At 48.8% G+C, this 24,949-nt stretch overlaps 1 protein-coding gene and 1 long non-coding RNA gene across 3 annotated transcripts in view; one reads left to right on the forward strand and one right to left on the reverse strand.

The window, feature by feature from the left end:
- LOC142578655 (uncharacterized) overlaps positions 1-24,949 on the forward strand; it is a 148,704-nt gene that overhangs the window by 105,875 nt on the left and 17,880 nt on the right. The gene's annotated exons all lie outside the window — the stretch shown is intronic.
- The window catches only part of LOC142578651 (uncharacterized), a 134,661-nt gene that overhangs the window by 79,182 nt on the left and 30,530 nt on the right, over positions 1-24,949 (reverse strand). For both annotated transcript variants that reach the window (XM_075688089.1, XM_075688088.1), the window contains exon 5: positions 13,392-13,476. In XM_075688089.1, the coding sequence (XP_075544204.1) occupies positions 13,392-13,476 (85 nt within the window). The remainder of the gene's footprint in view (positions 1-13,391; positions 13,477-24,949) is intronic.

Below are 24,949 nucleotides of genomic sequence, written 5' to 3' on the forward strand. Positions count from 1 at the left end.
CGCACATTTGAATGAATGCGCCGAAGTATGGGTGACGGCTACTAGACCGACTACACACGAATGTTCGAAGATGAACATTTCGAGATCGTCCACAGAGTAGCAAAGTGATTAGCGACAATAAGTCGTTGCTACAACCTACTACAACGTACAGGGCGTTACCTTCCAAGCCATGTGCGCAGCACGAACAAATCTATCGCAACTGAGCACACCCGGGAGCGATTAGGTAGAAAATAAACAACCAGATAGTGACTGCACCGAGGAACCTTACTGAGTCTGAAACATGACAACTCACTGCTTTAAAGTGTTTGCCAAAAAAAGCAAAACAACGAAGAGTAAAACAGAGAGATCCTTATTGACTTCATAAGCAGAAAGTTTGCACAGCTAGGAATAAATTTCTATTCCCGCCGGTAGTACAAGCACCGTATACGGAGCTCGCGCTGTTTTGACAAGACGTAATGAACACCGAAAACACTTACATGTCCTCTGAAGCTGTAGCCAAAGCTTCGTGCCATCCACCCCTCGTGCAGTCCATGGCTCAGCAAACCGAGGTTTGCTGAGCCGCACCGGCGTCATGCACATTCTTTGAAAACACGGACGCAACGGAGGCAGCGCAGGCAAGCAGTGGACACGTCACCACGAGGCCAAACATGACAGTGCCCACTGGACAGCCGTGGAAAGTGTCTATATACTATCTCATTTCTTTTTAATGGGCGCTGCCATATTGCGTAGCCGGTGGCGCCATTTATGGGCAGTCGGCCTTGTCACGTTGGGGGCTCAATCCCATCGCTCGTGATCCGTTGTCAAGATTGGAGTCCGGCATGAATTCGAAGGTAGCTGGCCCATGCCGTCGTCCAACTTATCCACGCTGAGGCCGTTGATGGAGGGAAGGACTGCTTCTCATCGAGAACGAGGAATATGAGTTTATTTACAGTATTCATATCAGTCTAACATGACTGTTTGAGAAAGTATATCAGTCTAACATGACTGCTTGAGAGAGAGTCTCAGTCTAACATGACTGCTTAAGAAAAGTGTGTCTAGCATCCGCACAACAGCAGTTTTTAAACACTCGGTCCTCCCGCGATACAAGGTGACGCGAACGTTCGTTTAGTCATCGCAAACTAGCCGCCTCTCCGCAGGGCGGTTTACACACACACATGCACACACACACGTGTTCACGGTCCGAAACCGACACCACACGAATTTCGTAGAACTCGGAGCCGTTTCGGGTAGCGCGTTGTCTTGCGTCTTGGTCGGTGCGTGGGAAGGAGCCTCCGTCGGCGTTCCCGCGGCAACTCAGCCGCCCGTAGGAGATCAGGTCCGCGTTGTCGTGTTGCGCACAAAGCCTGCTTCATCGAACTCCTTCAGTCACAACGCATCCTAGCTGAAGCGATGCAGAGTGGAGGATGCGCGTATTGTTACCGACACAAAGTCGACTTAGTCACGCCGTGGCTAGAGGTTGGCGGCGACGCTCCCGGAATGTTGCCTCCATAGTCGCAGCTGGTTGGCAAAATTTGCACTGCAGCTGGCCGTTCTTAACAGCGCCTCTATGGCCTGGAAAATCTCGACTGTCTAGCGCTGACAACCGCTGGGCAGGAAGAGAACGGCTGGTGGCCAGGGGGTGATTGATACCTTGGCTCGCAGCGACCACTTGTGTAATGATGTCACCGCCCCAAAACATCCAAGAAGGACAGGCAACTGCAAAATGAAACCTACAACACGGCTCTGCGCCGAGATGACATACCTTGGCTCTCACTTTAGACCCGCTAGGCTTCCAAAAAAATTATAAGTGCAGAAACAAAAAAATGCTGTATTTCGCTATGCCAATTTCTGAAGCAATTTCGTGCTGACAAATTTAGCAATCATGGAGGGAATCCTGCTAAATGAGAGGGGATCTTCTCGGCTTAATAAAATTAACACTAGTAACCCTAAAATTTAGGCGGGGACCCTCAAACGCAGAATTCAAATTAGCCTGCTCAAACCATCCGCATTGCTATGCAACTTTCCCTTCTTATATCTAACGGAGAAGTACTCTTGGAGAGTGAGGCTCCATCGGAGCAAGCGGCCTTTTTTGTGTGACACTTGATTGAGCCACGTCAGAGTAGAGTGGTCGGTCTCGAAGATGAACTTCGCTCCGTACAAGTAACACGACAACTTCTGGGCGGCCCAAACTAAACAAGCGCATTCCTTCTCTGAAGCGCTGTAGGCTTCCTCTCTTACATTTAGTTTACGGCTGGCATAGAGGATAGGATGCTCCTCGTTATCGTCGCCGACCTGAATAAGTACCACGCCCATACCTCTGTCGCTTGCGTCGCATTGAACTATGAATTCCTTTGTGTAGTCTGGCGCGCGAAGCACAGGACGAGAAACCAATAGCGTTTTCAAACTTTGGAAAGCGTTCTCTTTGTCCTTATCCCAGTGTACGTTACTCGGTGCTCCCTTTCGGAGGGCGTCCGTTAATGGACTTGCCATTTGCGAGTAATTCGGAATGTACCGTTAGTAGTACCCCACAAGTCCCAAAAATGAACGAAGGTCTGTTTTCGTGCGCGGCTGAGAAAATTCTCCAATCGTAGGTATTTTCAGCTCGGCTGGCCATCTCATGCCCTGGCCGACAACATGGCCCAGATAAGTAACCTGCGAACAACCAAACCTACACTTTTCCGCTTTCATCGTTAAGCCGGCTTCCCTCAACCGTGAGAGCATCTGTTTGAGGTGCGATACGTGTTGTTCCCAGCTGTCCGAAAAAATTGCTACATCATCAAGATAGGGCAAGACGAACTCCTGCAAGTCTTTTAGGACAATACCCATTAACTTACAGAAGCTAAACGGCGCGTTCTTCAGCCCGAATCTGAGTGCGAGAGGGCGAAAAGTGCCTACAGGTGAGATGAATGCGGCACAGCGGCTGGCGCTTTCTGAAAGGGGAACTTGCCAGTACCCCCGCACGAGATCTATAGTTGAAATGTATTTAGCAGAGCTAACTCTTTCAATTCGTTCCTCAATGTTGGGTATCGGGTACAGCTGATCCCTAGTGATGGCATTTAACTTCCTGTAGTCAACACACGGACGAGGGTCCTTGTTAGGGGGTTTCTACCACTATTAGTGGTGATGTGTAGTCACTCTCAGCTGGCTCAATAACTCCCAACTCTAGCATGCGCTGCATATCTGCCTCCATAATTTCTCTGTCTTGGAGACACCCTGTAAGGCTTTGATTTTACTGGTTCGGTTGATGTCAGCTCTATTTCATGCGTTATTAGTTCGGTTCTACCTGGCCGATCGCTGAACCTGTCGATATATTCCCCTAACACCTCTTTTAGCTCATCTAGCTGCTCGGGTCTTAGAGCGTACGAGCTTACCGAGTGTTCTACTACTTCTTCTAGGCCGATTTCAGAGTTGGAGGTCGCCCTATACTCCTTAAACTTGGTACTAGTGCCATCCTGCTCTTTGATGGTATAGTTAACGACTCCGATCCGCTCTACATACGGCTTCATCAAATTACAGTGATAAATCCTCACTTCCTTCCTGCGACCGGGCATTTTCAGAGCATAGTTAGTATCTGAAAGTTTGTGCAACACTTTAACGGGCCCGTCCCAGAGAACTTCAAGCTTGTTCTTTCTTGAAGGTTTGAGGATCATTACATGGTCTCCGACGTTAAACGTACGAAGCTTCGCATTCTTGTCGTAATAGAGTTTGGCGTTCTTTTGAGCTACTCCCATGTTCTTTCCGACTAGTTCTTGGGTTGCGCTTAGCCGTTCCAGCAAATTTAGCACGCATTCAACCGCTGTTGGACTCTCCCCTCTTTCCTCCCACATCTCTCTTAACATTCTCAGTGGAGAACGGAGTGTCCTCCCATACACTAGTTCTGCTGGTGAGAACCCTGTCGCTTCATGTGGAACCGTTCGCAAAGCAAACAAAGTTGCCGGCAGACAGTTCTCCCAGTCCTCCTTGTGCTCGTAACAGAGCGCACGCAAAACTCGCTTAAGCACCGAATGCCACCTCTCTACACTGTTTGACTGAGGGTGATAGACAGAACTGTGTACTAACTTTATCCCGCACTTTTGCAAGAATGTGGAAGTCAGTGCGCTCGTGAATACTGACCCTTGATCTGCCTGAATTTCGGCTGGAAACCCAACTCGTGAAAACACTGTCAAAAGCGCGTCTACTACTTCGGTGGAGCTGAGCTCTTTCAGAGGGATTGCTTCTGGAAACTTTGTAGCCGGACACAGCATGGTAAACATGTACCTGTGGCCCGATTTTGTTTTTGGAAGGGGCCCTACCGTGTCTATTACAAGTCGTCTGAAAGGCTCTGTTATTAAGGGCACTACCTTCAGTGGAGCTTTCCATGTCTCTCCTGGTTTACCAGAACGCTGGCAGGCGTCGCATGATCTTACAAAGTTTTCTACGTCTTTGAAACAGCCAGGCCAGTAGTATTCCATAAGGAATCTTTCCTTTGATTTGTTTATGCCTAGGTGGCGGGACCACCCATTTCCATGACAGAGACTCAAAAGGTCCTCCCTATACTTAGTAGGTACGACTAACTGATCTAAAATCCTACCCTTTCGATCTCTGTAGTGCCGATACAACAATCCTCCTCTCTCCTGTATCGTCATGTTGCGCCTAGCAATGCCTTCTTTGGCTGTGTGATGTAATTTAGCTAAGCTCTCATCATTCTTTTGCTCGGCTGCCAAGGACTCTCTATCCACACGTAAGAGCTGATCAAAGTTCTTTGAGGCCGGTGATAATAACGACCCTGTCTCACTTGTGAGTGCGTCATCTTGCTCTTCCTGCAGGCTTGAACTTTGACACTCTAGTGCTACGCTCTCATTGAACTGGTCAGCTGGCAGGCTTTCCTCAACTGTTTTTTCATCACTCGAGCCTAGCTCGGATTCGGTTGTTGCAGTTATCTCCTTTGCTACTTCCGCTGGAGCGGCTTGTGCATTTTCGGCCGAAAGCGACGCCATTTTACGAGCTTGACCTCGCGTCAATGCCTGTACTACGCCCTCTCCCAGTTTAAGCCCTTTTTCACGCAGTAACTGATTTGAACGATTCGAAAAGATGTAAGGGCACTGCAGTGACAAAAATTTAGAAACTACAGCCTCAGTCTCTAGCTTCCAGAATGGTCCACTGATTTTGACTTTGGCCGTGGGCAGACACACGCTGTGTTCTTCTACAACCTGTTTGATCCATGCTACTTCTCCGTTGAAGTCATCTACCGTCACGTTAGACGGATGGACAATTTCCATCGTGGCGGCACTGTCTCTTAGCACTCGGCATGGTTTGCCATTAACTTGCAGGTCGTGAAGTTATGGACTTAAAAGTTCCATATTCTCGTCTTTTTCCTCTACGTAGGAGAAAACTAAGCTAGGCTTCCCGCAGTTTACAGCTATATGTCCCAGTTTGTGGCATTTGTAACAGCGAATTGGTCTAAAAGATTCGAATTTTCTTTTCTGTTCTTTTTGTGCGGTTTCTCCGTTAAGTTTCTCCTCGCTCTTTTCTGCGGGCTTTTCTCCATGTCTACAGGCTCCGATCGTTTAGTCTGCGAACCTTTCTTGAACAGAAAGGGTTACCGCGGTCCATTTTGACCGTCCGAGTTTCCGTCCTCGGCGTTCAACTTTCTACGCGTTGCGTACTCTTCGGCTAATTCAGCCGCCCTTTCCACAGTGTTTACTATCCCTCTCTCTTGCACCCACAGTTTCACAGCTTGGGGGATGGTTTTGTAAAACTGCTCTAGACACATGCATTCAATGATCATGTCTCTGCTGTCGTACGCTTCCGCGCTTTTCAGCCACTCGACTAGGTTGGCCTTTAAGCTATATGCAAACTCCGAATATCCCTCGCTATCTTTCTTGTTTGTGCTCCTAAACCTTTGCGGAAAAGCTTCGGCTGAAAGGCGGTATTTCTTCAGGAGACTAGCCTTAACTTTTGCATAGTCATATGCATCCTGTGCACTCAGTCTGGCGATTACTTCCGCCGCTTCACACGGCAACATAGACAGCAACCGCTGTGGCCATGTACTCGGGCCGAAGTTCATATTTTCGCAAGTCCTTTCAAAATTGCTTAGAAACAAGCCTATGTTGGTCTCGACCTGAAATGGCTTTAATAGCCTGTCCATGCGGTACGATTCTGCCTCACTTGATCGTCCAAGAGCGCCTTCACTTCCTTGAGACAACTCCAAACGTTTGCTTTCAAGTTCAAGTTGCATTTTTCTGAACTCGTGATCTTTATCGCGTTCCTCTCTCTCGCTGTCCCGTTCTTCTCTCTCTTTCCCGTTCTTCCCTGTCCCGTTCTTCTCTTTCTCTGTCCCGTTTCTTTTTTTCTTTCAGAAGTTCAAACGCCATTTCAATTTCTTCCTCACTGGCCTTTTCGGAAATTAGCCCCAATAATTCCGATTTTAGCATTTCCTTGCGCACATATAGGCCAAGTTCCTCACCAACAACCAACAATTCGTCTCTCAGAAGTGTCCTTAACTCCATGATTGCTGCTTTACTGCCTTGATCCTGCTCCCTAAATCTAGCTAGGAAAACACAACCTAGCTAACACTCAACAATCTAGCTTCCCTACTGTTCTAAACAGAACAACCACAAAATGAAGCCCAGAGAGTCAAAGCAAGAACCGAGCACTCACCGCAGTCACAGCACCACGTCGCATCCATCTCACCGCTGTCCGCCAGTTCTCAGGATTGGGGGCTCAATCCCATCGCTCGTGATCAGTTGTCAAGATTGGAGTCCGGCATGAATTCGAAGGTAGCTGGCCCATGCCGTCGTCAAACTTATCCATGCTGAGGACGTTGATGAAGGGAAGGACTGCTTCTCATCGAGAACGAGGAATATGAGTTTACAGTATTCATATCAGTCTAACATGACTGTTTGAGAAAGTACATCAGTCTAACATGACTGCTTGAGAGAGAGTCTCAGTCTAACATGACTGCTTAAGAAAAGTGTGTCGAGCATCCGCACAACAGCAGTTTTTAAACACTCGGTCCTCCCGCGATACAAGGTGACGCGAGCGTTCGTTTAGTCATCGCAAACTAGCCGCCTCTCCGCAGGACGGTTTACGCACACACATGCACACACACACGTGTTCACGGTCCGAAACAGACACCACACGAATTTCGGAGAACTCGGAGCCGTTTCGGGTAGCGCGTTGTCTTGCGTCTTGGTCGGTGCGTGGGAAGGAGCCTCCGTCGGCGTTCCCGCGGCAACTCAGCCGCCCGTAGGAGATCAGGTCCGCGTTGTCGTGTTGCGCACAAAGTCTGCTTCGTCGAACTCCTTCAGTCACAACGCATCCTAGCTGAAGCGATGCAGAGTGGAGGATGCGCGTATTGTTACGGACACAACGTCGACTTAGTCACGCCGTGGCTAGAGGTTGGCGGCGACGCTCCCAGAATGTTGCCTCGACAGTCGCAACTGGTTGGCAAAACTTGCACTGCAGCTGGCCGTTCTTAACAGCCTGCGGCTTGAGCGAGACCTCCGTGTTTGCCAGGCATATGCCCGGCGGCAGTTTCTGGTTGTTGTCGCGTTCGCGCGGTGCATGTAGTATGACGTGGCGTCTTCTACGTGTTACACTGTTCTGTGAGACGTACTGAAGTGATTCAGGTCGGCATGGCCGGAGTTTCTGCTGGCGTTGAGGCGGACGGGAGCACCCAGCGCGATGTGCGCGCGCGGGTTAATTGAGCCTACACACTTACGCTCGGAGATCTGTTGTGTATTTACGAAAATATGTTTCAGAAATGTGGTCTTACTGTAGCATTATCACTGTAATTCTAAGCTGTGGTTTAGCAGCAATGAGTAGTTACGAAACGTACGACGATCCTAACAGCGTGAGTACCACCATTCTGCTGCGGAATAACTTAAGCTGTAACTTGCAAAGGCCTTCAAACTTACCTGAAGACGCATTATACGAATATCTCGCTTGTTGGACGTGGTTTTCGCCCGAGAACTCTGGCTAAAGTTAGCTGGGACACCATGAATCGAGGTTGATTGTAATTGCAGATTTCTCAATAACGTGATTGATGATATGGATGCGAGCCAATGTAGAGTATCCCTTACTGAAGCCAGTCTGTTCTCTTCGTTGACTGAAGTCAAGTGCTGCACTTATTCTATTGGAAATTATCTTGGCGAATATTTTATACAACATTTTTTGACGTCTCCGTTTTGTGGATTAGTATAATGTTGGCATTCTTCCCGTTCTCTGGGAACATTGAAGTCCATATAGACAGTTCCGACAGAGAGCCGCCAGTTATTGAAGCATTGTGTCTCCTCCATCTTGGATTAAATCGACCGTTATTCCATCTTCTCCTGCCGCTGTTCCCCTTTCATGTCTTGCAAGGCCCTTCTAACTTCGTCGCCAGTTATAGAAGGAGCCTCTGTAACCTGTCCACAGATGCCGGTTCTCTTCGAGTGAAAACCAGCCAAAATAATTCACACACGCACGCACCGCGGCTATGTGATGCGCGTCACATGTTTGCGCACCCAAGAGAAATTTCCGCATACTCTAGTTAGTGCTGCGCCGAAAGGCTGCACAGTGGTTCTTTGACGACCTTGTGTGAACTGACCTCGCGTAAGTATCGCGAAGACGGGCTGAAACACCTTCGAACAGGCTCGCACTAGCTACAGCGGAGGAAAGGCTCGCCCCCGCGAATTTGACGAAGGCACACCCGCTGGTTTCTGCATCCTCCAGCCGACGGCATTTTCATGAGGCGCACAGTTCTGAAGCCGAAACCGCTCAGAGCGTCTTTTCCGCGGCGACATGCGCTTCAAACCTGAGCTGGGTTTGAAGAACAACTGCTCACGCGCCGTCGTGTTTTCGACTTGGGAGAGCGGATAGTGTGTTGAAAGGCGCACTGAAAAAGTTTGCGCGGAGAAGCGAGGACAAGCCGAGAAAAAAAAAGACGAGCGCTAACTCAGAACTCAAGTTTATTCCAAACACATGCACGAATAAATAGGAAAACTGAAACACAACAAAACAAGGCTATCATTCTGAACATCACGTGTTACCCCGTGTACCCAATTGAATTGGCCAAGAACCGAAACTCCCTATCAGTGTTGCGTCCCATTTGAAGAGGCTGGAAGGGAGTGGGCACCTTCAGAATGCAATTGTCGAAGCTTGTGGGAGACTGGCAAGTTGGATCAAGGCAGGGCCGCGACATAAACTACAGGAAACAGACCGCCGAAATGTTGCCGTTATACCATACGGGCACAGACTGGCACATGGCCTTAACAATGTAGAAGGGCGTTACAACATTGCGATAGTGTTTTCCGCGCCTCGAAAGTTGACCGCCATCTGTTCGCGGGTGCACAGGCAGAAGGAAGATACAATGATTGCAGTATCAAGCAAACAGGCCCATTCGTTCCTTGTGCCAGGGGAGTTGTCTACAAATTGCCATTATCCTGCGGCGCAGTTTATGGCCGCTAAATCTGTATCCTTACTTCGTAGAGCTATCAACTAATTTGCCGTCACAAACGGTGCTTCCCCTTTCGGGTGAAACTGCGAAATTTTTTCTTGAAGCTTCGGCATCCTGCAAGCTGCGGTATATCTGTGGCTGCGCCCTTGGTAAACCTGAGCGTACTTTCCGGATGCTGCCGAGGAGAATGCAATGCTGCGGATTGCATTAAGAGCAAGCTTTAGTTCGGGCGCTCCTATCTAAATACATGTAAAAGGAGAATTCGTTTTTCTCAGCAACAACTGCACTAAATTTGACGATATTTGTTGCATTCAAAAGAAAAACTTAGCATCTAATGATTGTTTTTCAAATTTTTGATTTAGATCGTAATTTTTTTATTAAAAATTGGCAACAACCGAAAATTGTCAGAAAACAAAACTATCAAGTTTACAACTAACTCAGCAAGAAAAAAATGATATCAGAATTCTCATCACATCTCTCATCGCATCATAACATCGATATCACATCTAAAGCGGACAAAATTCCTGTTTTACAAATGAATCTAAATAAGAAAATTCAGTAATATGGGAATAAAGCTTTTGCAGAACTCTCGTACACAACGTAAGAAATTTCCATAAGATACAAATGGACATATTAAATTGGTCCGCTTTGATCTAATGGATGCCGTTTATAGAACCGCGATATCTGTTTTTGATGCTGAGCTATTAATTTATATACTTCGTGCGTCTATATTTTTTCGAACATGCGAATTCTTTAAAATTATTTTACCAAATTCTGGCCCTAAATCGAAATTCTACTTCGAACAGTCACTAGAATATAACTTTCTCTCTCAAATGCAACAAATTTCTTTACAATCGGTCCAGGAGTCATCTGAGAAAAGCGTTTTGCGTTTTGCATGTATTCGAACAGGGCGCATCGGAGTTGGGCCCGAGCTAAAGCTTCCTCTTAACCACGCCTCCAACGGGGTAAGCGCCTTGGAATTGCACGCTAACCGCGGCGTGCTAGGTTCAAGCACTCGAGATGCCGCACTTGAGGCTGCCGCTGACCCTGGCGTTAGTGGTGAGCCGTCGGCGTCGGTGGTCATGTCGTACTTGCACTAATTATGAGGCTACGCCTACCAGTAGGCTTATCACCCGGGTACCGCGCTCTCGCTCAAGAGACTTTATCTGGCCTTAAGGTATAAAAAACTCGCATGTTTTGGCCATGCAGCTCTCTAATCTTCGCGAAGCAAAGCTGGCAGTGGTGCGGTAGTATATAACTATCTGATAAATTTAGGATACACCTCGGCGCCGGTCGAGCGCTCCGAAAAGGGCTCGCACCCGACAACAGCCGACAACGGAAGTCATTCCTTTAATAAAATGAATAGCTTTCTAAAAGCGCTTGGCTCTTCTCTTAGATTTAAATTCGTCGTCTATGATATCTGCACAATTCTTTCTAAGCAGCGTTTTTATATGTGTCGTGATGCACGCGGCAGACGGTGGTACGACTACCTCCGTATTAACGCGATAGCGTTAAGGATGAGAGTACGCATTGTGGCTGGTTGGTTCATGATTACTAGCAGTAAGCAGCGCTAAACAACGGGACGAAGAAGGGACAAAGGGTCCCTCGCTTCATCCTCTCGTTTAGCGCTGTTTACGACTGGCGTAAGCGTTAAGAAACCCGTGCAGCAGAAAATCTGGAGTCGGACATTGTTGCGGCGCAAATAATCTTCAAACCGCTGATGCCCAGGCCCTCCACGTGACGCAAGGAATTTACTGAACTTATTTAATTTCTCAAGCTAAAATACGTGGAAGAATCGTAAACTATGACTTGCACACAACCTACAGACATGACAGCTCTCGGATTATACTTTGACTATAGGAGAAAACATAATTCTAGTGCGCGAAAACTCAAAGAAACCCCTTTCCAGCGTTTCTACCATTTGCAAACAAGCCGCGGCGTCCACCCGTTACGCGTGCCGGCGCGCAGGTTTGTCCGGGGCTATGGAACCGCGCGGCCGGTTCCGTGCAGTGCCTCCAGCTGGCGCTCGCCTTCGTCGCATCGCAGCCCACGCAAGAGGCCGCGTTTCTACCAGAAAGCCCGCCTACGTGCATAGCATTCGCGGCCAGCGTTTGCCGGTAAACGTTACCGTCACATACGCTCCAGTTGCCGGTAGGTGTGACAAGCAGTCACGGATTTTTTAATGCTATCGCGTTCCAGTCTTAAAGGCGAAGCTTAAGCATCGTCGAAATTTTTTCATTCCGTGGTCGAATTTAAACTGGCGCTGGCACGCACACTCGTTCGCGCTATGCCTCTACGTACAAGACGCCTGAAAGTGCCAGTTCGCATCGGCACGAAATAAAAAAAAAAGAATTTGCGATTTAGCGGTGAACGCGAGAGAAATTAATTAGAATTACGTCGCACCTCTTTGAGGTTCCGGATCCTTGATTTAAACCGCGTTCATCCCGTTGCAAGCTTGTTCAGGAACTAAGTCGACACACATACGAAAAACGAAGTGCAACTAACCGTGGTCCAGAGCAGACCACCGTCGGCTGCACTATATACTGTATTTTTGACGCTTACTTTTGCAAATCGCGCCCATCTGAAGTCCTTGAAAATTTGCAATTCACATACATACATACGCATACACACGCATACACACGCTCTTCTAAGTTCTCGCATCCCTTCTCTACCAGGTGACCGGCATCTCACTTCATACTTCGCAGACTAACTTTTTTCGATGTGGACACTCCTATGCTAACGCATTAAAATGTACATGTAATAAGCAGAAAAGGCATGTCAACAGTGGTTGGCATCGAAGTGAGACAAGCTCTTCTGAGTCGCATTAGTCTTGCTTGTGGTTTGTTGTCTCATGTTTTTCTATTCTTGTTTTTCGTAAGTGTAGAGAGGGAAGACTTCTTTCTTTGATGTCAACCGCTGCTGGGTCTCCCTGTCTTCACCCGCGCCTTCTTACCGTGCTTTAGTATCACTCTTACATAGAGTCCTTTCTTAACCTTTACTCCTTTACTTTTTATGCTTTCCTCGCATTTTAGGCTGCAATACTTTCGAGATCGGCCCACATTTTTCGTTGAGTAAAGCCACACTTCCATTACGGTTTTACGCACAAAGTTTGAGCTAGCGCATCAAGGTTTCATTTCGGACTTTTTTCGCTAGTTATGCATTACTGATGCGCTGCATAGTTCTCATCGTGCGTTTTTTTTTCTTGTTTAAAGCTTAATTTTAAAGCCATCTTTTTGCACCACGTGACCTAGGCCTCAAATCATCTAATTTGCGAGACGAAAGTGACTAGATACCCAAATTCCACCGATCCTAAATTGATATGAACTCGTCAACAAGGACCTTGTCCTTAAAAAATTGTTGCCTAGTGGTCGGAGCATCGGGCTGTTCCGCTGAGGTTCAATCTCTCTATCGGACACTTGAATTATTTTTTATTGAAAAAACGAAGCGAAACAGGAACCAACTTAACTGCCTGCGTCAACGTGTCTGGCATGAGCCAAAGAGTGCCTCGCACTAAAATGACGCGCTCATTGCGTTCATTGCAGCCGTTAGCCATTAGCGGCAGTTGACATGTTTTCGTGCGATCCTCAGTACTTCTGCTGTCCAAGCTTTCTCTTTACTCTGCGTATCGTCTCTCATGTGACCTGTATGAACTTCATTCGATTATAGTACCTCCAATTACTGTATCTTTGACACTTAATTTTGAAAATCGCGAACGCCCGACGTCCATGAAAACTTGCAGTTCACATTTTTAGACTCTCCTCATTTCAAATCTTATCCCCGGGTCCCCTTCCATTAGCCCGTACGACAACTCAAAGTTGGCGAAATAAGTATTACGTTAACTTACGTACTTTACGGTATGTTAAGTCCTGTCTTTCAGGCACGATTGCCGCAGTAGTAAAACGAGGGGCCCATCTTTCAAGAACCTCCAGTGCCTTATCATAGAGCAGCGAGGATTTCACGGCACATGGGACGACATGGCGACAGTGGCACTCACGTTGGAGCATTCCTGCAGCGGTGTGTAGTGCCGCACGTTCCTCTTGTCGAAGTCCTTGGAAGTATTTTCACTGGCGACCCAGGAGCTGAAAGGCGAGGCAGCTTGAGTTATTCCAGAGGAATTACACATCACTGCCAGTGGCGTAGTACTCAAGGCACGTATCACGTTGCTAGGCAAGTTGTTACATGACAGTACATTGAATGAGTACGGTCTCTTGCGGCAAGTGGTGCTGCTTACGTGGGTATGTCTTTTGTGGTCGTCTAGTATGGCCAAGAACTTACTGCTACGACACCTATTTTACGTTTCTCAAAACACTTCGAATGGTTCGTTGCCTGTTGCTTCCGACACCTGTTACCTCGAGTTAAGGCAAAAGCCTTAAATGGCTCCATGTTACAATGTACTAGTACTTATGGGTCAGAAAATTGACCGTCCGGCGTTATGGCACCAAAATTCAAGCGCATGCGCCAGTATTTCTTTATCAGTAAGAAAAATTCGGCAACTTCAGACTGCTTACGTGTGGGAATGTGAAAGCATTACAGTCGCTTTGGTGAAATGTTTTTTTTTTTTGCGCATTCCTTGTCCGCGCAAGCTCTCGCCAGCGTTTTGAACTGCGCCTCAGTAAGGCCAAATGAAAACGCGCCGAGCGTCTCAACGCACTCGCTTGCCCGCGAGGAGTTAATGACTCGAAGGACCACCCACCGGCTTTCAATGAGACAATTATGCTTTCTATTTTGTAGACTCATTTTATACACTCATGACGTGGCGCAAAATTTGAACTCCGACAAGTAACGCCGGAAGAAGTAAAGAAAGCCTTGAGAGCTATGCAAAGGGGGAAGGCAGCTGGGGACGATCAGGTAACAGCAGATTTGTTGAAGGATGGTGGGCAGATTGTTCTAGAAAAACTGGCCACCCTGTATACGCAATGCCTCATGACTTCGAGCGTACCGGAACCTTGGAAGAACGCTAACATAATCCTAATCCATAAGAAAGGGGACGCCAAAGACTTGAAAAATTATAGACCGATCAGCTTACTGTCCGTCACCTACAAAGTATTTACTAAGGTAATAGCAAATAGAATCAGGAACACCTTAGACTTCTGTCAACCAAAGGACCAGGCAGGATTCCGTAAAGACTACTCAACAATAGACCATATTCACACTATCAATCAGGTGATAGAGAAATGTGCGGAATATAACCAACCCTTATATATAGCTTTCATTGATTACGAGAAAGCGTTTGATTCAGTCGAAACTTCTGCAGTCATGGAGGCATTACGGAATCAGGGTGTAGACGAGCCGTAGGTAAAAATACTGGAAGATATCTATAGCGGCTTCACAGCCACCATAGTCCTACATAAAGAAAGCAACAAAATCCCAATAAAGAAAGGCGTCAGTCAGGGAGTTACAATATCTCCAATGCTATTCACAGCGTGTTTACAGGAGGTATTCAGAGACCTGGATTGGAAAGAATTGCGGATAAGAGTTAATGGAGAATACCTTAGTAACTTGCGATTCGCTGATGATATTGCCTTGCTTAGTAACTCAGGGGACCAATTGCAATGCATGCTCACTGACCAGGAGAGGCAAAGCAAAAGGGTGGGTCTAAAAATTAATCTGCAGAAAACTAAAGTAATGTTGAAAAGTCTTGCAAGAGAACAACAGTTTACGATAGGTAATGAGGCACTGGAAGTGGTAAGGGAATACATCTACTTAAGACAGGTAGTGACCGCGGATCGTGATCATGAGACTGAAATAATGAGAAGAATAAGAATGGGCTGGTGTGCGTTTGGCAGGCATTCTCAGATCATGAACAGCAGGTTGCCATTAACCCTCAAGAGAAAAGTGTATAATAGCTGTGTCTTACCAGTACTCACGTGCGGGGCAGAAACCTGGATGATTACGAAAAGGTTTCTACTTAAATTCAGGACGACGCAACGAGCTATGGAAAGAAGAATGATAGGTGTATCGTTAAGGGATAAGAAAGAGCAGATTGGGTAAGGGAACAAACCCGAATTAATGACCTCTTAGTTGAAATCAAGAAAAAGAAATCGGCATGGACAGGACATGTAATGAGGACGGAAGATAACCGATGGTCATTAAGGGTTACGGACTGGATTCCAAGGGAAGGGAAGCGTAGCACGGGGCGGTAGAAAGTGATGCGGGTGGATGAGATTAAGAAGTTTGCAGGGACAACATGGCCACAATTAGTACATCACTGGGGTAGTTGGAGAAGTGTGGGAGAGGCCTGCAGTGGGCGCAACCAGGCTGATGATGATGAGGACGTGGCGCCACCTCGTGCCAATTGGCTGCGCCGCCACCTGCCCGACGATCGAACGCCGTAGGCCACGCGTTTAGTCAAACCGCGACGTGACGTGCGCAATGGCGCACTCACCAGGCGCGCATCGAGTCAACCGGAAACGTGGAGCCGCCGGGAAAGCGTGCTCGTCTCTCGCACCCCGCAGGCCCGGGTTCGATTCCCACCCAGACCGAGATTTACTTAATATTCTCTCGAAAGCAATTTATTTGCGGCAATCTCCCTGAGAAATTTGACGTCAAATTGAGTATTTTTCGATGTGCCCATAGGCAGCTTTTGGTACCATCATAAGGTTACGCCGCCGACTACAGCGCCGGATTTTCGCGTGATGGCTTTGTTCTTTGCCGAGCAATGCCTGCGAGAACTGGGTATAATTATGTTGTTGAAAGTTAGCGCTGTGGTGTTTGTCTAATTTGCCTTTCCATGTCCTTCTCATTGTGACTGCGCTACGAGAAAGTATAAGGCACCATATATACACTAGCTTATGTCCTTGGTCGATTGAAGTGTTAAAATAAGAAAGTCGCAGTTTCGCCCAAAAGGTGAAGCACCGATTACGATAGCAAATTAGTGGATAACTGTACGAAGTAAGGATAGCAGGTTTAGCGGTCGCATAAGCTTGTGAACATTCGCTTACTAACTAAATTAGTAACGTTTGAATGTGTAAGCGGGACAGAACGAGGACGTAGGAAGAAACAGACACACAGAGACAGCGCTGTTTTTCTGTGTCTCGCTTCTTGCTACGCGCTTCTTCAGTCGCACTTACACATTCTATCATGGATTCAAGCCAACTAGCCCGCCAACGTGTTCTAACTAAATTAGCCGGCACGGCGTCACGCGCGCACAGATAAACATGAACACGTCTCGCTCGATGAGCACGGAAACTCGCTGTCAGAATTCTGGAGTGAGGAATCGCGGCAGCAGCAAGCGTACTGCCCTTCTTGCATCTCTCACTTCATCGCGAACGAAACATCGAAAGCACAGCGCATACTAAGCTACCGGCACTACGCGCACTCTGAAAAAAAATCGCAGATCGCTTTAAAGATGAGGCCAGCGTGGGCGCGCGCTTTTCCCACGTCGCAGATCGCTTTCAAGATACACGAGCGCCGGCGACCCGTCCCTCCGGCGTCTGCCAAAGGCGTCTGTCTGCTACTGCGTCCGCGATTCGCGTGTCCAACGCTGTAGTAGACGCCGCTGTTGTATCCACTCTGTACGGAGTGGCGGGCGAGTAGGACGTCGAGGCACCCTAGCAACCGCCGGAGAAGAACGTCCCTACTCCCTCGCCTGACCCCCTGCCTCGCGTGCGACCGGAGAGGGCACGCATCCGGGCCGCGTTCCTCCCTCGCGCAGGGGGAACGCCAGAGGGGGCCAGACAGAGCAGACGTGCCTCACATCGGCTCCACCGAAACCCGATTTACGCCCGTTCCAATGAGCGTAGGACAAAAGCCAAGATATCGATTGGAATATACTCGACGAGATCTACACCGGGACATCATTTTCGAACCGGTAGGTGAATTTTTTACCTCAATGTCGAAGTTTGAAGATCTCAAGCGGGTGCAGCTGCATCGGGTGACGAACGCGGCAAGAACGCTCACAGAAACGCACGGCGTTCGCTACGCCTAGGCGTGGTCTATGAGGCCGCTGCCGCCTCAGCGATAGAGAAAATGTCTGAGAAAGCCTCTCAAGAGCCAACAACCGCTACCGGCACAACACCGGCATCAATGTGCTCCACCTCAGGGCACTCACTGAACGATTATAACGAACAATCTTCATCCACCGAGATGGAACACGAGTTCAACAAGGACCTCACCGAAACCGACCCGACAAGGGCCGACCGCAATGGCGGTAGTTGGCACATTTTTGAATCACAAAGAGCTAAGAAACAACGTAAGAAGAACGAAAAAGGCAAGGAAGCCCAATCTCCGAAGCAACGCGACTCACCAAGTCAAGCAAACTTCGCGAGAGAGGAACGCGACGACCAACCATATGGTGTAGCTGACAACCAAGGAAATCGCTTCCACCATCCAAAGCGTAAACCTCTGCCAGCCCTACCAAAGGATGATGTAAAAATCATCATGCATCCCACAAGGGGATTAACAATCAAAGACATACTAATACCAACCTTGGCGAGTGCCATTCTCAAGGCAAGCCAACCAATCCAAGACCATCTCAGTCAAACTCAAGATGGGCCCGTGAAGCGAGAGAGAATCACAGGCGAGGATTTCATCCTCCGCACTCGCCCCGGATCGAACATTATAATTCTATCGGTGAGCAGCACGGAAGTGGCCAACGTACTCCGCCGAATCACGCAACTCGAATTGAACGGACGCGTGCACCAATTCAACACATACGTAGCTGACCCCGACAACTGCTATCGAGGTGTGGTTCACGGCATTCCAGCGGACACACCCATGGAACATTTGATAGCCAACATGCGAGTACGAACACACGGAGTTCAGATTGAACGAGCTCGGATGCTAGGCAAGTCATCCACGGCGCTCATCACGTTCACCGGTGACTTCCTTCCCAAATGTATTTATTACATGGGAGGAGAGATGCGACTCCATCCATATAAGCCCACCGTTCAAATATGCACGGAGTGTTTCCAAGCGAGACACCGACCGGATGTGTGCCTCCACCCGATCAACATCTGCTAAAAAATGCGGCCTGAAGGATCCCCCCGCCCTTGGACACGAGTGTGTGATCAAATGCGCCGTGTGCGGGGCGGCAGGTCACGAGACTGGCAGCAACCAATGTCCACAGAAACTAAAGAACATTCGTTCCAAGAACACCAATCGTCAGTCCCGCTCACGAGAGCGAGAGGGCCATAAGAAACTGCGATGGTTCAGCTCAGAGGATGAGGAAGAGAGCCATCGCCACAAATCCGCATCTCCTAACGGCAAACGAAGTAAGAGCCCATCCAGGGAGCCGTTCAGGGCCGCACAAGCGCCAGCGCCCCTGCAGCACCAGCAGTCACAAAAGCCTCAGGTGGGCTGGGCGACGGTTGTATCTCCCAATGCTCCGCAACACACACCAAACACACAGCGAGATACCGGTTATGAAATTCTTAAACAGGAAAACGCGCAGCTACGCGCACAACTTCGAGACGAGGAACGCAAAAGACAGCGATCCGACGAGAAAATTAAGGAGCTAGAGGAACGCCTCACACGAAAAATACAACAGCTTGAATCAGATCGTAGACAATCGGCCACAGAACCAACACAAATCACCTCAAATACGAACACTCTCACACGTAGTGAACCAAAATCACCAACACCAACACCGCAAACATCAAATACCGAAGTGCCACCGGTAATGGCCCAAATCCAACTATATTTGGCAGAAACCTCTAAATCACTAATGCACGAGATGATAACCCTCGTGAATCAGAAACTCCTCCATTTCCAATCACAAATGCTGGTAGAATTCGAGAAGCACAAACAACAAGTGACGGAGCAGCTAAAGACCGCAGCCAAAACCACAACGACTAAGAAACGCGCCATGCCAGTCGGCGCCGGATCGGGCAAGACCAAGACGGCCCACCGCATAATTGATACGGACGGCTCGGACACCGAGATGTCAAAAGCATAAATAACGAGTGGGAACCATGGCTACTACACTTAAAGAGAAAGCAAAACCAAACAACCCAGAACAATTAGAGATCTGGCAATGGAACTGCCGATCCTTCGCTAGAAAGGCGGCAGCCCTCCAGCAGTTTATTAAAAGCTCTCAGGTAGCTCCGGACATAATATGCCTTCAGGAGGTTGGGCCCAAACCGGCCCGACTACAAGGCTATTATGTTCTGAGCGACCCCCAAAATCCTAAAGTTGCCACGCTGGTGAACAAGACAATCACAGCACAAATGATATTCCTGCCCCAACGTACCGGGGAAACCAATTCCGTAACGATCAGCGTGCTACCGCGGAAAAGAGGCAAAGCACACAGCATCATAACAAACATTTACAGCCCTCCCAAAAGCAAAGGTCTGGACCTACCCCAAATTTTATCAGACACTAAGACCATAGCGGGCACCAAAGACCGGATTGTGATATTGGGCGATTTCAACGTGCCACATACAATGTGGGGCTACGCGTCCACATCCCCTAAAGGAGCCCTACTTGAACAATCGGTTGAGAACCTCGGCATGCAGACAGCAAACCACATAGGCACGCCCACACGCACAGGTAACAGCGTGAGCAGGGACACAACACCCGATCGAGCGTACACGCTTAGCATCAAAGACGCACAGTGGGCATCGCTAAACGAAAACTTGGGCAGTGATCAAGATCTGATTCGTATTTCACCTTCGACCCCCAAATATAGAACGATTGGTACAACGAAATTAACCGACTCGTCAAAATACAGGGAGCTCCAACGGAACCTCGACGCAGCAAAGACTCCCGACAACATACAAGAATGGACAAAACTCATCCAATCAACACACAAGGACACTACCAAAACCACAGAGCGCACGTCGGATGCCCCCGTGGTAGATTCCCACCTAGTAAACTTGTGGGACGAAAGACACAGATTAGTTAAGCGTTGGAAAAAGCAACGCCTCAACAAACAGCTACGTGCCCGCATAACACTTCTGGCGGAGGAAGCGCGACGACACGCAGACGAATTAGCGAAAAACGAGTGGGCTACGTTCTGTGGGTCCCTCTCGGGGACCTTGGGAACGGCTGGCACGTGGCGCATCCTTCGTGGAATGCTTGACCCGGATAGCACACGCACGGAAAACAACAAACGACTCCAAATCATATCGGACAGTTTCCCAGGCACAGACGCGGAACTACTAGAGAAACTGAAAGAACGATACATAGGACCACCACTAAATAATGACGTCCGAAACGAGACGCGACCATACCTTGGAAAGGCGAATACCAAATTAGATGAACCTTTCACATATGCAGAAGTCTTTGAGGCATCTCAAGCAGCCGCCAGAAACTCGGCTCCTGGCCCTGATGCCATCACGAACGCGATGCTTCGGAACCTGGACGCTAGAGTCCTGACTAAAATCACAGAACTGTTCAATGACGAGAGCTGACTCAAAGGCCAATTGCCCCCGGAATGGAAACACGCTAAAATTATCATGATCCCCAAACCTAGCGAGACCCCCTCAATAGACGCTCTGAGGCCCATTTCTCTCACGCCCTGTCTGGGTAAACTGTACGAACGAGTAGTACAAATAAGACTGCAGCGGTACCTTGAAGAAATAAGATGGTTTCCAAACTCCATGATAGGGTTCCGTATGGGGCTATCCTGTCAAGACGCATTCTTACTGATCAGAGAAGTTATAGCTAACATCGCCCGTGGAGAGGAAAGACTAGTGCTCGCACTAGACCTCAAGGGAGCATTTGATAACGTTTCACACAAACAATATTGGAGGAACTCGAATTGACGGGATGCGGAGAACTAACATACAACTACGTGCGGGCTTTTCTCGCCAACCGCACCGCCACAATAGGAATCGGTCAAATCACTTCCCAAAAGTTCAATATGCCCTGTAGAGGAACACCCCAAGGGGCAATAATCTCTCCTTTGCTGTTCAATATAGCGATGTGTCGCCTGGCGCGACAGCTGGACCAAATCCCCGATTTGGGCTACACACTGTACGCGGACGACATAACGCTGTGGGCAGCAAGGGGCTCTCTGGGACACAAAGAACAAGTACTACAACAAGCAGCCGAGGCAGTAGACAAATTCTCGAGGAGCAGTGGCCTCAAATGTGCCCCCGAAAAATCGCAGGTCATTCGGGTACACTCGAGGGGCTACATAGCTAACGGACCTGTCAACATCGTTGTGGAAGGACACACGGTCCAAGAAGTTAAGGCGATGCGAATCATGGGTTTCTGGCTCCAAAGTAGCGGGAACGCATCCCACACCATCAAAACATTGAAAATTTACCACCGCAAATAACATTGCGCAAATGATCCGTCGCGTAACTTATAGGAAAGTGGGCATGCAAGAACACGACACGCTGAGGCTCGTCCAACCACTAGTGATAAGCCGAGTCACGTACGGCCTGCCCTACCACTTCCTTAGTCGCGAGGAGGAAAGGCAGGTCGACATCATAATAAGATCAGCATACAGGGCGGCCCTCGGACTACCCAAGGGGACGTGCACAGATCGCCTGCTAGCTTTAGGAGTACACAACACATTCGAAGAACTAAGACAAGTCACACTAATCTCCCAGAGGGAACGCTTGAGCTACACTCACGCAGGACGGGCCCTACTGACAAGGGCACGCATTTCCCCACACCCACAATTTATCAGCGATCACGTATTACCACTACCAACGTCAACACGAGCTCGAATAACAGTGGCCCCCGTACCCAAAAACATGCACCCTGAATACAATAAAGCAAGGCGAAAAGCACGCGCACAACATATTAGAACAATGTATGAAAATAATCCCACGTACAACATAATATACACGGACGCAGCCGCGTATTCGAACGTACACTCGAACGCCAGTGATGCCCAAAAGAACATCAGGAGGTTCGCAGTGGCAATCGTCGACACGAAAGCACAGCAACAATTTACGGCATCCGTCAAGGCAGGTATTCCGGCGGCTGCCGAAACTTTCGCCGTGGCAATGGCCCTCGCTCACGCGGAACGCACGCAAAAGAGCGTCACCACAATAAGACTCACAAGAAGCATGTCGCCTTTTTCTCAGGGGCCACGTGACCAAAACATGTCACTCAATAATACCGACGCAATTCGCCCATCATCACCGGATCCTATGGTGTCGAGGTCATACAGGACTTCAGGGAAACGAACTGGCCGATTCGCTAGCCCGAGGTATTATTAACCGGGCAGACTCGACTGGGACGGTCCCAGGTAGCCACTGTAATGACCCCAATCCAACGAATGCCCGGGAGATTCTCACTCATCAGCGTGCAACCAGGAAAAAATACCGTCCCCCTCACCCACAACTCAGTGGAGAGGAAGCCGCCACCTGGCGCAAAATTCAGACTGGGGTATTCCCCCACCTTAAATTACAGAATGCCATGTTCCCCACTCGCTACAGGCCCGACTGCCCGTGGTGCGGAGGCATAATAACATTACAACACATTACTTGGGATTGTGAATCACACCCGTTTGATAAAACACACCACACAATGGAGCAATGGGAGGCGCAGCTAACCAGCTCAGACCTGGCGGGACAACAGTCCTTCATAAGACAGGTCAAGCGGGCGGCCGAGGCCAGCGGGGCCTTGGACTAAAGGGTCTCCGACCACTGCACGTAAATCGTCAAGCCAATAAAAGTTTCTCTCTCTCTCTCCCTCGCGCACGCGAGACTGAACAAAGCCAGTGGCTTTGGACTGAACCGCGTTCGCCCGCTCACCCTCACATGCTCTCACTCTCACTCGCACACACAGCATGGGGAACCAGCGCTGGATAGGCGGCGCATCGAAAAGAGTGCGTTGCACGCCGCCCTGGCGACGAAACGCGGCATATTCCAGCCGCTCGACCAGACGACACGTCCGCGGCCGTTTCATACTTCGTATGTTTCCGTTCTCGCGCCGCTTCAAGTGGACAGTTTTCGTAAAGAAGCTAGCGCTATCAAGTGAAGAAATGACGAAAGAAGCATTTTAAGCTTTATATATTTTGCACAGTGTGTCGCCGCGAGCACGTGTGTTTAACGGTTGCGCCGTGTGCCGTTGCCTTGCTTGTGTGGCTGCCTGCTTCGCAAATCTAGCAGTTGTGGCATCGGTCGTGCTGCGATATTGTTTCGGAAATATTAGTTGGCCTTAACACAACCCATACTTCTCTGGCTAGGCATAAAAAATTCTATTACTTTGCCACAGCAGTCAATGGAGATGAAAGCTTTATTGCATCAGCTGACTCGCGCAAGCAAAGGTTTGAGTGCCCCGCTGCTTGATCCGTACCAACCCTGGCTACATTTCGCACTAATTACATAAATTTATCGGATGCATCTCAGCGCCGTGTCCTCATCCGCAAGCGCATATTTAAAAACACATAGGCGGCTTAGTCGCGCGTGCGCCGGCAATATGCGCACGCAACTCGTACTACAAGGCAGCTTCTTGCCCACATAATTCTTGGCAATGAATGGATAATATTTACCTTTCGTATCGTTCGCTTGGTGCGGTAGCATTAGAAGGGGCTAGGCGGTGGTATTGCGAAGGAAAAATGGTTGGTACATATGCCGGATGGTGCATGCTATTGCTAATTTTGTTTCCGACGAAATGCCGACTGCAGATTCTGCTGTTTGGTACTGGATGCCACGGCTGACCGTCTTCACTATCGAATAAACCAAGCCCACACGCGAAATTCGATCTAGAAACCAGCCCGACACCGCTTGACAAGGCGACAAGATGGGAACTTACTCCACTTGCCTGACTGCTTGGATCCAACGCCGCCTCTGTTCTTGTTCGTAGGGTTTAGATGGAAAAACGCAGAAGGACACATACTCCCTCATCCCGACGTAGTTGTGGCACTTGCATACGCAACAGTACCATCGGCGTCCTTTTGTTTTCCTTCGACTTTCAGCGCACGCAACGCCACTACCAGTAGCAATTTTCGTCCGCGGGAGCGGTTGCATTGTGCACGTTCTGGCCGCCGGGGCAGCGCTGCAGGCGTCGTGAAAACTCCAGCGCTGGTTCCCCATACGGCGCGCGGCTACGGTTTTATCGCACTTGGACTTTATACGGAAACTCACGGCGACGCCGACGGCAGAAATGCATCTGGATCGAGTGTCTATAGAATTGCTATCGCAATAAAATTCATTCAGTGAACCTGCGTATGTACCTTAATGGTCTTCAAAGACTTGTCACGACCGTTCTAGCGTGCCATTAACCACCCAGAACCAGTTGCCTTGTCTAGGCGACCAAAAAAGAGAGCAAGTAAAGAGAAACAAGCAATAGGAAGTAACAACACATTCCAATGAGATTATCAAAGTAATTTAACGAATGTCTCGTGAGCGCACAGGCTTCCGCCTTCACCCTCTTTAGAATGTGGTAAGGTGACTGTCAACTTTCGATGCCCTGTCGAGCTGATATGAACAGGCTTTTCTGAGTTGGCTCATGGCTGGCGGTCCAACCGGGCAGGAGCCCAACGCTCGGGAACTTCAGAGGCGCATTAGGCGACTGCCTGTCTTTGACGCTCTAAATTCAAGTAGAAATAACGAACTCGGCCTTTTTGTTCATTTCGGCTTTTGCGCAGCGCGTGCCGCTTGCCCGAGGACGAGCGACGACATAGTACGCAGAATGGCATCCTCATGG

Source organism: Dermacentor variabilis, chromosome 4, assembly GCF_050947875.1.
Source record: "Dermacentor variabilis isolate Ectoservices chromosome 4, ASM5094787v1, whole genome shotgun sequence".
NCBI classification, from domain to species: domain Eukaryota; kingdom Metazoa; phylum Arthropoda; class Arachnida; order Ixodida; family Ixodidae; genus Dermacentor; species Dermacentor variabilis.